Genomic DNA, 15,682 nt, shown 5'->3' on the forward strand with positions numbered 1-15,682 from the left:
GAATTGCAACCGAACACCAGGGGATGGAGATCAGTTCTCCTGGAGAAAATGGCTGCCTTGGAAGGTAGACTCTGTGGCATCATACCCTGTTGAGGTCTTTCCCCTCTCCAAACCCTGGGTTAGCGATAGAGTTCATATTCCAAAACATCTCAGCGATCAAGACTATCTCCCCATCTCTCTCTCTCTGTGGTTGTCCTTCAAAATAACAGCTTCTGAGAAGTAATTTAGACTAATGAGATATCAAACTGCTGGAGCTCAGGGAGGGGGGCGGTAAACCATTGCAATGGAGATTTTTAAAACATCCTTTATGCCACTTGATGCATTCGATTCTTTGCAAAGGTCAACATTGGTGGCAAATAGTAATTGCGAAACATCATGCCAGGATCACAGTAAGATAAATACAATAGGTTTCAGCCTGCAGAGGCCTTCTTCTGAGGTCAAATAGCACAAATTACAACAAAGTCCCTGTTACATTTGCAAGGCAATACCTACTTAATGTAGGACCCAAAATGGAATGTTCCAATCTGGAAATGAATGACATACAAAAAAAATGGGGGGAGGTCGCAAATGTATTTGGCCTTAAGTCAGCAGCAGTTATATATACTGGAAATAGTAATATTGCCAATATATACTTTCCAGCTTAGGTCCCAAGAGTACAAGTAAAATTCCCTTTATCAAGTCCGGTGTAATAGCATGTATCAGCCAGTCCATGCAGGGTTCACCCATTGACTCCTCCCATGCTAAGGTCTGAGCCAGGTCCTTGAGGTTACAGCCAACCTGTGATAAAGTAAGGGTAGGAGCTGCCACCAGCAAGAGGTTGTAACCAGCCAGTAGTGACCCAAGTGCAGGAGTTCACTTAACCTAGTGAAACTGCAGGAGCAGAGGGGATAAGACCTTTATACTCAGCACAGCAGTTCCCCCATGCAAACTGGGCCACCCAGGGCTACTGTTTGACTTTAAAAGCCACATAGAAGATCTGATCACGGGTAATCTACCATTTCATCTCACTGGACCATATCTTTCAGGGAAACAAATTAAATTAGACTCGATGAACCAAGCATGAGTGATGCTGAGTTGGATCCATTTGTGGTGCTGAGTTGGATCCACCCAGCTTTTTCACGCAGTCTTACCCATTTCCATGCTACTGCCCATGTCTCACACATTGTTTTTTACAGGTCCCGTGATTTCTCAGCAGAGCCCTTTTGGTAGTCAAGAGAGCGCCACTCTTCCTTCCCTTGTTCATCCATAGAAAAAGTGGTTGAATCCAACCCATTGTCTGTTTATCAGGAGGAATCTGATGTAGCTTCTGTAGCAATAACTTTTGAAAATACAAATAACTTGAAAAAATGTTTGAAAACGTTGACCAATCAAAGCGCCTGAACTATAGTATCCAAATTGTACAGTGCTTGATGAAAATACTTTCAATTTGCCCTTTTTCTGTGGGTGTGAACGGAGCCTAGCACCACTGTGGAGTAGAAGTAGGGAATAAATATTTTGGAATAAGGTTTTATACAAGTAAATGAACCACTGAAGATCTGCTCTGTCAAAATGAGACAGTGTTAGCTAGAATTAGCTTAAGCAAAGCTTCCCTGTTGTCAGTGAACGATAGAAAATATTCTGTGTACATTCACAGCATTCCATCTGTCAATGCAATTAAAATTTAAGAAGAGCTTTGTTGGATCAGATAGAAAGGACCAGCATCTGGTTTCAAACAATGACCATCCAGGTGTCTTTTGGAAGCTCATGAGCAAAGTATGAAAGCAACAGATCTCCCGTGTTGTTTATCCCTAATATCTGGCATTCTGAGGTATATGGCTTGTGAACATGCAGGTTTTATTGCATTGTCATTAACTGGTTAAGCTCTAGTCAGCCATAGAGCACCTGTATGCATGTTAGAGGTTGAATGGCATCTTCTGTGAAAGACAGGCCTTGAACAATCAGAATAGTGATAATCAGGCCTTAGATTCAGCAGAAGCTCACAGGAGCGCAGCTCTTGAACCTTTCTGAGGGTTCCCCCTCCTCCTCTCCACCTACCTTGTCCATTGAATAGTAGATGCAGCTGCATAACAATCCCTGGATTAGGAGAGCGGGCAGCCAGCCAGCCAGCCAGCCACCAGGGACTTTGCCACGCCCTCAGCAGCCCTCATTAACCCCTGGAGAAGCCACCCTTGCTCCACTTCTTATGTGATTTTGGGGGGCAGGTGGCTTGCTGGCATTTTGACTGAGGGGGCGTGGCCAAGGAGAGCCACAGGCGAGTGAAGCCTGCTTGGGCTGGCTGGATTTCTAGCGAGCCCAAGAAGGCCTCGCTCACCCGGGGCTCTCCTTTCTTGCATCAGGTTGCTTTTGGCTGGAGGGAAGGAGCGGCATATGCTAATTAGTTATGCTGATGAGCTCCACCACTTATTTTTCTACAAAATGACCCCTGGTGATAATATATACTGTGTTCTTTGTACAATTCAGGCCATGTGACCTAAGTGATTTGGAGTACCTGGATGAAGAGTTCCATCAGAGCTTACAGTGGATGAAAGATAACAACATCACCGATATCCTGGATCTCACTTTCACAGTTAATGAGGAAGTGTTTGGACAGGTAAATGTATCAGCTACAGGAGAGTTCAGCTACAGGAGAGTTCAAAAACAAAGCTGAAACAGATAAACGGAGGTGGTGGTGGGGAAACCCTGTAATCTTCTTATAAGCTAGAGGTGTTGATGGAATGTGTAGAGAGGAGGGGGTGACAGATGGTGAGAATTGGGGCGGGGAGGACAGGAAGCAAGGCAGATTGGCTGGGCTGAGCAAAAAAAAAAAACTAGCAGAGAGACAAAGGATGGGGAGGCTTAGGAGATCCAGAATGCTGGACTGTATGCCACAGAAAAGATTCTAATGGTGGAAACGCAAGGAAATAAGAAAGACGAAGTAATAGTGGGTTGACTCTAAGGACATAATTGCAGTTCAGGCTTACACACGTCTCTTCCGAGGCAACACTATTTCAAGTAGGAAACAGATGATTTGTATCTTGTTCATTCTCCAGTGAACTCTGAGTGGCCTGCATGGGAATTAGTGGCAGCAAGTGCCATCCGGTTGCATCCACCTTATGGCGACTCCATAAGGTTTCTCAAAGCAAGACATGAAGAGAAGTGGTTTGCCATTGGTTGTCTCTGAGTAGCAGTCATGGACTTCCTTAGTGGTCTCCCATCTAACTACTAACCAGGGCCAGCCCTGCATTATCTTCTGAGATCTGACAAGATGGGGCTAGCCAGGACCATCCAGGTCAGGGTGAACAGGAGTTAGGACCATCTTTATCTTCACGACAACCTTATGAAGTAAATTGGTGGAGGGAGAGTGCAGAGTCACCCACTGAGCTTCAGAAGTGAAGAAGAAATAATGTAAACCACCTGAGCTTCAGAAATGAACAAGAAAGAGGGATGGGGAGGGACGGTGGCTCAGTGGTAGAGCATCTGCTTGGGAAGCAGAAGGTCCCAGGTTCAATCCCTGGCATCTCCAAAAAAGGGTCCAGGCAAATAGGTGTGAAAAACCTCAGCTTGAGACCCTGGAGAGCCGCTGCCAGTCTGAGAAGACAATACTGACTTTGATGGACCAAAGGTCTGATTCAGTATAAGGCAGCTTCATATGTTCATATGAACGTAAACCTTCTCAGCAAGGGTGGTTCAAGGTATTTTATCACTCCAGCAAGGCATACCTATTTTCTACCCAGCCTGTTATCAGAAAAGAGATCTAATCCAGCTGCATGATTTAAAGAACAAGGAGTATATTGAAAAGATGCAAACCCAGCTCTGCAGCATTGTCTAGGACAGGGGTCCCCAACCCTCAGGCCGTGGACCAGTACCGGTCCGTGGCCTGTTAGTAACCAGGCCGTGAGTTGTATAATTATTTTATTATATATTACAATGTAGTGAGAAGAAGAAGTAGACACTGTATTTATAACCTGCCCTCCACTCTGAATCTCAGAGTGGCTCACAATCTCCTTTATCTTCCTTCGCCTCAACAGACACCCTGTGAGGTGGGTGGGACTGAGAGAGCTCTCCCCAGAACCTGCCCTTTCAAGGACAGCCCTTGAAAGAGCTATGGCTGACCCAAGGCCATTCCAGCAGCTGCAAGTGGAGGAGTAGGCAATCAAACCCGATTCTCTCAGATAAGAGTCTGCATGCTTCACCACCACACCAAAATAAAGCACACAATTGTATCATCCCAAAACCATCCCCACCCCCTCCCCAGTCCTTGGAAAAATTGTCTTCCACAAAACTGGTTCCTGGTGCCAAAAAGGTTGAGGGCCACTGGTCTAGGAGGAGCCATGGTTCAGGGCCAGAGCATCTTCTTGGCACACAGAAGGTCACACGTTCAATCCCTGGCATCTCCAGTTTTAAAAAATCAGATGGTAGGTAGGTAGGTAGGTAGGTAGGTAGGTAGGTAGATAGATAGATAGATAGATAGATAGATAGATAGATAGATAGATAGATAGATAGATAGATAGATAGATAGATAGATAGATAGATAGATAGATAGATAGATAGATAGATAGATAGATAGATAGATAGATTTATTGTCATTGTTCTCAAGAAAATGAGAGCAACGAAATGAGGTGCTCTTCCACAAACATACCAACACATCAACACCCACAAAAGGACATATACATAGACCATTTAAATGCATCTAAAAACACATAAGCATTCATAACCCTGCATTTAGCTTAACCACGGCACTTGGATAGAAGCTGCCCTTGAATCTATTTGTCTTTGCCTTCAACACTCTATATCGCCTACCTGACGGTAAGATCTCAAATAGCAAGTGGCCCGGATGTGAAGGGTCCCTTAAGATCATTTGTATCTTCCTTCTACATCCCATATCATACAGATCCACCAATGAGGGGAGAGAACATCCACAAATCTTCTGTGCTCTCACCATCACTCTTTGGAGCACCCTTCTCTCTGTGAGAAGGTGATGTGAGAGACCTCAGCCTCAGATCCTGGAGGGCCACTGTCAGTCAGTAAACAGTGTAAGGATGAGAGGTCCCAAGCCTCCTACTCTGGGTGCTGAGAAGAGCCACTCCAGGAGTCAGATGGGCAGGGCGCACTCTCCTTTTCTGTTTTGTGAGAGTGAAAGGCCTTGACTCTCCACTCTCAGGGTTTGTTTTGAGGTGCGTCTACCTTTGAGTCAGTGATTCCAGACACAGCTTGAAATCTAAATCAAATTTATTAACTTAAGGAGTATTGCAGAGCATTAATCACAGGTAAGTGAGCATAAAACAAATAAGCCTCTCTGTTGCTGCATAAAATCGGCCTTATCTGAGAACTTTAGGCCTTACTACCCGCAAGCATCTCTGCATGGCATTCTTCAAGTCATCCGTTTTACCCATCAGACAGGACACAGGCCCTCTCCATGCCTGACTGGTATAGTGCGTGGCATCATGCCAAAGTGGAAAAGGGGTAAAGGGCAGCTGTCCTGTGCACATTAAGAAAACGTCTTGTCTAGCAATCAGGGCATCGCTCAGCAACTCACCAGCCAATCAGGGCCGATTAGTTAATTAGAGTCTGCTGTGAGAGGAAAACTAGGGAGGAGACTTTGTAAGACAGACTCCCAAGGTCAGGTCTTCAAGGAACAGAAACTGCTGCTCACAGGTGTTACCAATCAACAGTGGGAGCACTTCTGAATAGGCCAGAATCCTGACAGTACTTAAGAGCTCTGAAGGAAAATCCAGCCGATTTGTTAGAACCCGAAGTCTAAATTATCAAGTTCCTTACATCCCGCCCCCCCCCCCCCACACACACACTGACAAGAGAGGGAAATAAAGCCTCTGTCTTGTCAGTGTCAACCAATAAAGATGTGTGCATAACATCAAAGCATACTATACAGCTTCTAGAATACATATAAAGGTAGACAAATTATAACAGGATTACTCATTTAAAACAGAATTACATAAAATACTTGGAAGAAGCCTGAGATTCTAAAGGGCTGCTACCAGTCAGTAGACAGTACTGACCTGGATAGACCTACGGTCTGATTTAGCATGAGACAGCTTCATGTGTTCATGTGCTGATACCGCTCACCTCTCATGCTGGGAGTGAACCGACCGACCTCTTGCAGAGCTGCAACACTCTCTTCGTTGTGTTTTCCCCGGCAACAACTTGGGTGACTTGGGAAACCCGCCCTGCTTCTCAGTCCAAATGCAGCATAAGCTCTAGTTAAACCCACAATGCCTTTCAGGCAGTTGGTGGCCCACGCCATGCAGATATTGCAAGCAGATTCAACGTGCATCAGAGACAGAGATACCGTGGTGCTGCTTGTCAGTTTGAAAGTTACAACATTTCTCTCTCTCATTATGCTAAATGCTTTCAGCCTTGCTTGATTGTTGACTCTCCATAATTGTGAATAGCAAACTGAATCATAAATAGAAGTTTATCATGTCAGTTTTACAAATACAAGAACCACAGCTCTGTGTAACTTTAGTTTATTTGGCACTGCAGTGCATGTATTGTTAATGCTGTCTAGGATTTTATATTATAAGGAGTTACAAACTCTATTTAGTTACCACATTAGTAATAATTTCTTTCTCCATTGCACACAGGGCGATGTGTTGGGGATTATAGGGTAGGGGCTCCATGGCACTTCAGTGCAATGCTATGCTAAGTTACTCCAGTTCTATACTCACTAAAATGGATAGTCTTAGACTGATTCTGCATAGAACAAAGTTAGAATCCTTGCCGCATTCTCCCATTCTGACAAGTTACTGTTTTACTGGTTTCCCACGCAAATGCTATCCAGACCAAATGTTCTTTCAGTTTGTTAATTTCACTATTTTGCCACTGGATTCTAACTTTGTACCACTTTGCATTCTTAACCACTGCCCACCAGCTATATGTAGCTCTGCTCACTGTGCCTCATTCCATTGTCTGATGAAGTATACATGAATACAAAAGCTTACATTCTGAATCAAACTCTGTTGGTCTTAAAGGCGCTACTGGACTCCTACTTCGTTCTGTCGCTTCAGACCAACATGGCTGCCTGCCTGATTCTGCATAGTATTGCATTGCTAGTGAGCGTCATGGCTAGAGTAGACTTGAGTTTAGACCTCCCTAGTCCAGACTCCAGATTTGACCCTCTGTCCATTGCACCACTCTGGCGACTGACAAATCCCCATTAAAAAGCTGTTATCATATCAAATGGGAAAATTCTGTGAAGCTTTATATGGGTAATTATACAGTAGCAACCAAACGTTTTAAAATGCTTTTGTTCTTGCGTCACTGTTTGAATGTTGGAACCCTTCCTGTTCTTCAGCGCACCCTCTTTATTTATCTGTTTGTTTGCCAGGTAACCGAAAGAGAGTTGAAGTCTGGAGGTGCAAACACGCAGGTGACTGAAAAGAACAAGAAGGAGTATATTGAAAGGATGGTGAAGTGGCGCGTGGAAAGAGGCGTCGTTCAGCAAACAGAGGCTCTCGTCCGTGGCTTCTACGAAGTAAGCATGGAAATTTGGTAGGGCCAGCAAAGTCATCCCACTGTCAATGACCAAACTGGGCAGAGAAAGATAGTGGTATCTTAATGGTAACAGCAAGCCAGTTTGCATTAATAGCAAGCCAGTTTTCACAATGGGTGTGGTAAATATAGTGTTGTAGAAGCGAATTGAAAGTTCGTCTAATGCATGCCAGTAGGAACCTAGTTCAGAAAGGAAACTGAAATGTCACTTCTTTCTCTCCCCTCACCCACACACAGAAAAATATAATCCACAGAAACAGAACCCATCCTTTAATATATTGGTAAACAGTTGTCAAAAAAGAGATCTAATCCAGCTGCATGATTTAAATATCAGTTTAAATATCAACAACCCCCTGTTTAAAAGTGCCATTTTCAACAGTTCTGTCTGTGGTGTCCCAAAGGTAGGTTGTTCAAGGTTATTAACTTTGAAGTTATTTTGTTGATGCCACAAGAAAGACAGTGCTCAACTTGTTTGTCCAAACTACTCCATTTAATACCTTGAGGGGAAATAATTAAAATTACAGATGGTATGAGATGAAAAAAACATGTTGATCAGTAATCCCACTTTGCAGAACCAAAAAGCAGGAAATTGTGAGCTCAGTGCATTTGTCCCAGCCTCTAGTTACACACTAACTGTGCATTTATTACTGATCAACAGTAATGGTGGCTCTAGATGGTGATGTCCAACTGCATCTGAAAGGGCACAAAGGTGCTGGTTTCATGATACTCAGATGAACATCACAGAAGGTGCATCCAGATGCCAATTTACTTCCATGCACCAGTCTCCCTTCTTGGCTTGGTGATTTCTGTTTCTTCTCTTCCATTCATGTCAGGTTTTTTGTGTCAGCATTGTCTATACCAAGAAAAGAATTTGCTAATGCTTGATCTAGGTCAGGGGTGGCCAAACTTGCTTAACATAGGAACTACATCAGATGTTTGAGAGCCACAAGACACGAACATCAGATGTTTGAGAGCTGCAAGACAGGAAAGAAGCAATCAAGCAAATAGATGGGTGGAGGGAGGGAGGGTGAGATGGAAAGAAAGCAACTTTAACTTTAAATGCATTCTACAGGCCACCAGTTGGCTTGGCTTGGAGAAGTGATTTAAAGAGACTTTAAAGTTGGCCAATGGGGCAGTGGGGGCTTTGAGAGCCACACAATATGTATAAAAAGTCACATGTGGCTCCTGAGCCACAGTTTGGCCACCCCTGATCTAGGTACTGCTGTACTGATCAGTTAGAGAAACTCATTGATGTTTGCCAAGAGATACCAAATAGGAAAAATGATTGGAACAACTTTTTGACAGTAAGGAAGTATGCAAGCTGCCAAATTTAACACAGAATCTGATAAATAGATCTGTGTGGCTGAAAACATTATCTAGCTTTACATGCACAGGATTTGTTCAAACTCCTTGTGCTCAGAAGCCAGTTGGAAGATGCTAATTTATCTATTTCCTTTATTTCTCGCTGAGACTCAAGGCAGATTACACCATGTAAACAATGCAATCAAATAGCATGCACTCGCTAATAAGCAATGCCATAGGACTACAATTACAGAATTTGGAAACAGTGCAAAGAAATATCAGACATAATATGTCAAACAATGCAGAAAGTGGAATTCCCCCCAAAAATACAGTGCAGGAAAAGAATACATCCTCCAACTACATCATACGCCCCATTAAGTGTGGCGTAGACTACAGTCCTGCTCCCTGTATAAAAGTGGTTCCCTGAACAAGCCGTCATTTGCATAAGGAAGACCAATCTGAAGGCGGGCAGTGTTTCGCAAACGAGGTGTTTTAGGGCTAGCTGCAAGAAGCACTAAAAGTGTGGTTTGTCTTTCAGGTTGTAGACTCAAGGCTTGTCTCTGTTTTCGATGCCAGGGAGCTAGAATTGGTTATAGCTGGCACTGCGGAAATAGACCTCAATGACTGGCGCAACAACACAGAATATCGGGGTGGTAAACTATCTAGTTGCTTTTCCTTCCCATCTTCATTTCATTACATCCATGTTACCTTCTTGATGGCAGTTCTCAGTGAGTTCTTTACAAGGGGCTATGATTAAAGAACCATTTGGCCTATAGAATGCAGGCTGGTCCACTGGTGAGTACTGCTGAGGGTCACTCCAAGGATTATAGAGATAGTACGTTACTCATCGCAGGACATAAAACTGTAGTGATTCCTGTCCCATGGTCACTAATAACCCTCTGTGAGTCTGCCGTCATTGCAAAAATCTCTGCATTGGCAATCCTGTGTACTGCTATATTTCCTGGTCCTATGGCATACAAGTAGGGTTGCTAGGCCCACAGCTGCAAATCTTGGGAGCTTCGTGGGGTGGAACTGGGAAGGAGAAGCATTCTGTACACTGTGACATCACTTCTGGGCGATCACCTGAAAGTGGCACCACCACTACCAGGACCCCCAGCACTCTAGGAATTCTCTCAATCTCTACGTTAAAGACCATAGAGACTGCTGGAATTCATAGAGCTCTGGGTTTCTCATCTTTTTTCCGCCTGCTGCTTGCTTTCTTGAGCATGAGCAACTGAGGACAGGGATAGAAGTTTGCTCACTGTGGGTGGGCATCTGGTAGACCTGTTTACAGTTGAGGATGAGCCCAAATTTAAACATGGCCATGCTCAAATATAGTATATATAGTATAGTAACCTGGAGGAAATGTGATGCTGTTGTTCCATGTTTGAGCTATAAGATGCAGATAGCCAGAGATACAGAGCTTATAACTGTTGACATCCCAAAAATACCATCTTGGAAATGCAACTGAAAGCAGATGACTTACAGACTTGAGAACTTGTAATCAAATATTTAAAAGCTCCAGATGTTATTATTTTAATCCATTCTCTTTAGAGACTGAGATATAGCATTGGGAATAGGCTATGACAAGTCTTCTTGTCACACCATCTCTCTCTTCCTACTTCTTTCAGTATTGGCAGACAAGTTTCCCAAAAGGTAGCTGCTCACCTTTGCTGATCTTGCCGCTAAATGTGCATTGAAGACACAATAGGGTGCAGTCTCCATTCATGCAGAACTTTAGTAACCCACAATCTGCTTAGCTAGAACCATGCAACTTGCAGGAATTCTATGAAAGACCTGCAGGGAATCCCACAGGGATTCCTAGGCAGGCCAGTTATTGTGGGTGTTGTTCTCCATAGGTACAGAGCCAGTTTGGGGTAGTGGTTAAGTGTGCGGACTCTTATCTGAGAGAACCGGGTTTGATTCCCCACTCCTCCACTTGCAGCTGCTGGAATGGCCTTGGGTCAGCCATAACTCTCGTAGGAGTTGTCCTTGAAAAGGCAGCTGCTGTGAGAGCCCTCTCAGCCCCACCCACCTCACAGGGTGTCTGTTGTGGGGGAGGAAGGTAAAGGAGATTGTGACTGCTCTGAGACTCTGAGATTCAGAGTATAGGGTGGGATATAAATCCAATTTCTCCTTCTCTTTCTTCTTCTCCTTTGGTGTAGTGGTTAAGGGTGCAGACTCTTATCTGGGAGGACCAGGTTTGATTCCCCACTCCTCCACTTGCAGCTGCTGGAATGGCCTTGGGTTAGCCATAGCTATTGCAGGAGTTGTCCTTGAAAGCCCCACCCACCTCACAGGGTGTTTGTCGTGAGGGGAGAAGATAAAGGAGATTGTAAGCCACTTTGAGTCCCTGATTCAGAGAGAAGGCCAGGGTACAAATCTGCAGTCTTCTTCCAAAATCTGAATAGCACAAATAACTAAGACAAAAATAAATGACAACATGTCAAGAGAAGGCAACCAATCATATTGCATTAGTCCATCATCATAAACGACTGCTGCTCCTTGTAGGACATTTCTAATGCATTTCTCATTTGCACACTTTCTCTTTTAGGTTACCATGATGGTCACATTGTAATACGATGGTTCTGGGCTGCAGTAGAGAGGTTCAACAATGAACAAAGACTACGGCTGCTACAGTTTGTCACAGGGACATCTAGTGTGCCATACGAAGGCTTTGCAGCCCTTCGAGGGAGCAACGGACTACGGCGCTTTTGCATAGAGAAATGGGGCAAAATAACATCCCTTCCCAGGTATCCTTCTGGTTTGCAGCTTTATTTATTTAATAGTTCAGTGAGCCAGAATATCAAGCGCTGTTGCCAAGATTTATTCTCATTATTTCATCTTATCATTGTTTAATTTCCATTTCCACTCATACCTCATGCAGGAGCTGTAGAGCCTCAGTAACTCCATCTTTGTTACAGGCTGGTGCTTGAGTTCTGTGAGGGAACGGCTATCAAGTTGCTCCCAAGAAAATATTCCTCTCGTTCTCGTTAGCCGCTCTTATTTAGGAAGCCTGGTTTTGTTTTCTCTCTCCACTAGACACCAGGTGCAAGATGGCCTGGCTCATCCTAGTGCTTGGGATAGCTTGATTAATGATTTTTTGACTCATAGCCAGCAATTAGGGTACAAGATGCTTAGTTTTAGCTAGGTATCTCGTCTTGAGATCTGGCTAAGTTTTGCTGTGCTTGTATGCATTCAAGACCCAGCGGATGGGAGCTTAGTATGCTACTTCTGTAAACTTGATCATTGCTTATTAAAATCTGCTTCTAAGCAAACCTGGATTTTGCATATCATTTTCTTGGGATGTCTGTGAAACTAGGGCTCCAGGCCAGAGCCCAAACATAAGCACATAGCATGTAAATGTTATTTAACATATACAGTGTAAAAATAATATAAAATCAAAATTTTAGTCTCCTAATAAAGCACATCTGGCGCAATTAAAACAAACTCATGCCCCCACCCAATCTTACTTGTGATTTAAAATGGCTATATTAAAACATTAAAAATGTTGTTTCACCTGCAGAAAATGAGGCTTTCACAGATCTCTACTAGGAAATCATTCTCTAGATAGGCTGTGATGTCCAAATGTCATGCCAGTTATACCTTTAAAAGGATCTCTCTTACAAAAATGGGTATCAGTCCACCTGACAACTGGTATTCCACAAGATACTCATCACATTTCTGGCATGATGGAAGACCCAGACTGGGAATGATCCAGGCAAAGAAGGAATAGAACAATGTTGTGCTTTACAAACAACAACGTCCACATTGATATGATTCTATCTTTATTTGTATCCTACCTTTCCTTCAATGAGGCGAGAGTTATTAGCTTGGTTGCCACCTATAATTTCTGTGAGTGAGGATAATTTCTTCAGAGGTGAGGAGGGCACATTGATGGTGGAATATCATTCTCCATGAGGCTAGCCTTGTGCTTCCCTTACTTTTCTTTAAACCAGGCCAAAATGTCTCTTTTTATCCAGACTTTTTAATTACAGAGTTGATCTTTTCACCAGGGACAGCCTGCCCGCTAGGTGGACCTAGGCCATTGCCTAGAGCGCCGGTGTTGAGTGACGAGCACCAAAAAAGACTTGACCTGAGCAGCACCTTCAGTGAAGGAAGGAGTGCACTGATGCCGTCTGGGCATGCCCAGACTGATACTTTTGTGTCTCTTGCAGAAAATCCAAATTGTACCTACCCTATGCTATGATGGCAAAAAGACCATAATAAATTTTAAAATTAACAGTTTGCTGCCATTTGAAACGGCTCCAGAATCTGCACCCTGAGGGAGGTTGCTTGATCCTGCCAGTTAGCAGAGCCCCGGCATAAGAGTAATTCGCTAATTTCCGGCACAACTTGTGGCAACTCCGTAGTGAGATTTTTTTTTTTACTCTTATCATTGTATTTCATAACTCGTGCTTTTAATCCAGCACTTGTGGGAATGGACCTGTGGTACTACATGCCAGGAATACCTCCATGTGAAGAAGCGTTCATTAGAATTGAAGATTTGTTTGGAAGGGAGAGTCATCTCTTTTTCACCACTGGGCCAACTCTGTGGAGCAGCAAGCCCCAAGAATGGCAAAGCGCTCCCTGTACCAAAAGGATTCTGTTGAGTTGTTAGCCCTCTGATTTAGGAATCCAAGAATCCCAAGATGATTTGACATGATCTTTTTTTGGCCTGTGGCATTTTGACCATTTTGCTAGACCTCCTGATTACAAACTGTTCAAAAGAAAGAATACCGTCTAGCCCAGAGGTGGCCGAACTTGCTTAATGTAAGAGCCACATAAAATAAACATCAGATGCTTGAGAGCCGCAAGACATGAACATCAGATGTTTGAGAGCTGGGAGGAAGGAAGGAAGGAAGAAAATAGATGAGGGAGGGATAGAGAGGCAGAAGAAAGCAAAATTAAATGCATTCTCCAAGCTGCTGGCTAGCTTGGCTTGAAGAAATAATTGAGAGAGAAAAATGCCTTCTCCAAATCAGCTGACAAAGCCTTTGAGAGCCACACAGATGTGTGAAAGAGCCACATCTGGCTCCTGAGCCACAGTTTGGCCACCCCTGGTCTATACTACTGTTTTCCTTCAAAATAATGGTTTCTGCAACTTCTGTTAGAAAGCTGTAGATATTGGAAAGTTAACTGTGCCTCTCAAACTCTGACAGAGGAGAGAGAGAAAACTCATCATAATGGGAGAATTTTTTCAATCCTTTACAGCACACATTGCGTATTATCTTATCACTCCAACAGTCAGGACATGGGGAAAGTATTCACATCTCCCCACCAACCAGAAATGTACTATAAGTGTATTGCTTGGACCAGGTCTGAGTGTCCCCTAAATCTTGCACTTGGGGACTGGTTGCATTGATGAAACTTCTGACTGAAGTTGTTATTTATGATTGGGTATAATTTATTACTTTTCTGTGTCTTCCTTTGGAGGGAGGCGGGCCCTGGTATATCTGGGATCCACCCAAATCCAGTTGCAGGACTGGTTCAGCCCTTTTGAAAGGAAAACCTCTGAAATCTGCCTCAGGCAAAACTGGAAGGTCTTTTCAGGACATTCTTATAAGTACCACCCATTCTTTCCAAAGCTTCTGAGAAGTGCACTTATTTTTCACAACATGGGCTAATTACAAATTGCCTATAACTCCTGTAGAAATGTGCTGAAATTAACTAGCTAAGTAGGGGAAAGGAAGGAAGTTTTCGGGTTATGCTCCAGGCTTTGGGGCCTACTGAGTTCTAAAAAGTTAATTGGCCTTTTTCTGCTTGCCTAACTTTTATTGTTCTCCCAGATAAGATTTGTTCAGCTAGTCTTGAGATATGAATGTATGCTATTTCACATTTATCTGCTAATTATGCTTCTCCTAAGAGGCCTTGTCTCCAGAAGGGAAGATTAGATAATTGGAAGTTTCCCACATTTGGAGCAATGGTTTAGCTGCAGAAGCAACTGTTTGCCTTCTGGTTCCCTGAGCAGAAATTAGGGTTCCCAACCTCCAGGTGGGGCCCAGAGACCTCCCAGAATTACTTCTGCTCTCCAGATGAAAGAGATCAGAGAGATCCCTGGGAGAAAACAGCTGCTTTGGAGGATGGAGACCATAGCATTATACCCTGCTTGTCCCATGCTCTACCCCAAATCTTCAGGAATTTCCCATCCTGGAGTGGGCAACTCAAAGGAATACAAATTTGTGGATCTAATGAAGTAGTCCAAAATTATGCAGAAAGTTACAAACTAATTTTTTTTTTATTTAAAAACATTTCTACTCCACCTTATCTCCTCTGAACTCAAAGCAACTAACAATAGTTTGTGGGGCAGAGGTTATAACAGTCCAAACGGACAAAATCAAAACACAGATTACAATATGCAAATTACAAATTTAAACAGGATTTAAAAAAAAAAATACAGGATTAACAAACACACCAGATCAGAACGAGGACTGGCAAATCTGCTGGAACCATTTGCCTTCCACCAACTACTATATGGAATAAGACTGCCATACATACCTTTCTAACCTGAGCATTTCCATGGTGATTCGCATTTCCCTAGGCTTGTAAGAAAGGGCCATGAGAACTAAAACTGATTCAAACCTTCCTGTCCTCCTTCTCATTATCTGCTTAATTCACAACATCAGCATTTCTGTCAGATGGTCTTCTAGCCTCTGTTTGGAAACCTCCAAAGAAGGAGGTTTTCAAGGAAGCCTTGTTCCACTGAAGAAACGCTCTATCAGGAAGTTCTTCCTGAAGTCAAGCAGTCTCTAGGGCCATGATTCTAGATGAAGGCACCACAGGTGTGAGGAGTTCCTCCAAGGGTTACAATCCTCCGGGTGGAGTCAGGAGTTCTCCCAGAATGACAGTCTCGCTCCAAACTACAAAAACCAGTTCCCCTGAAGAAAATGGC

The 15,682-nt window shown here is 43.5% G+C and overlaps 1 protein-coding gene across 9 annotated transcripts in view; it reads left to right on the forward strand.

Moving 5' to 3' along the window:
* The window catches only part of HECW1 (HECT, C2 and WW domain containing E3 ubiquitin protein ligase 1), a 321,722-nt gene that overhangs the window by 303,771 nt on the left and 2,269 nt on the right, over positions 1–15,682 (forward strand). For 8 of the 9 annotated variants that reach the window (XM_060247682.1, XM_060247678.1, XM_060247685.1 and 5 more), the window contains 4 exons: positions 2,461–2,590; positions 7,325–7,471; positions 9,329–9,443; positions 11,345–11,543. In XM_060247682.1, the coding sequence (XP_060103665.1) occupies positions 2,461–2,590; positions 7,325–7,471; positions 9,329–9,443; positions 11,345–11,543 (591 nt within the window). The remainder of the gene's footprint in view (positions 1–2,460; positions 2,591–7,324; positions 7,472–9,328; positions 9,444–11,344; positions 11,544–15,682) is intronic. The other variant, XM_060247681.1, reaches the window with a different exon arrangement.

Source organism: Heteronotia binoei, chromosome 10 (assembly GCF_032191835.1).
Source record: "Heteronotia binoei isolate CCM8104 ecotype False Entrance Well chromosome 10, APGP_CSIRO_Hbin_v1, whole genome shotgun sequence".
Classification (NCBI taxonomy): domain Eukaryota; kingdom Metazoa; phylum Chordata; class Lepidosauria; order Squamata; family Gekkonidae; genus Heteronotia; species Heteronotia binoei.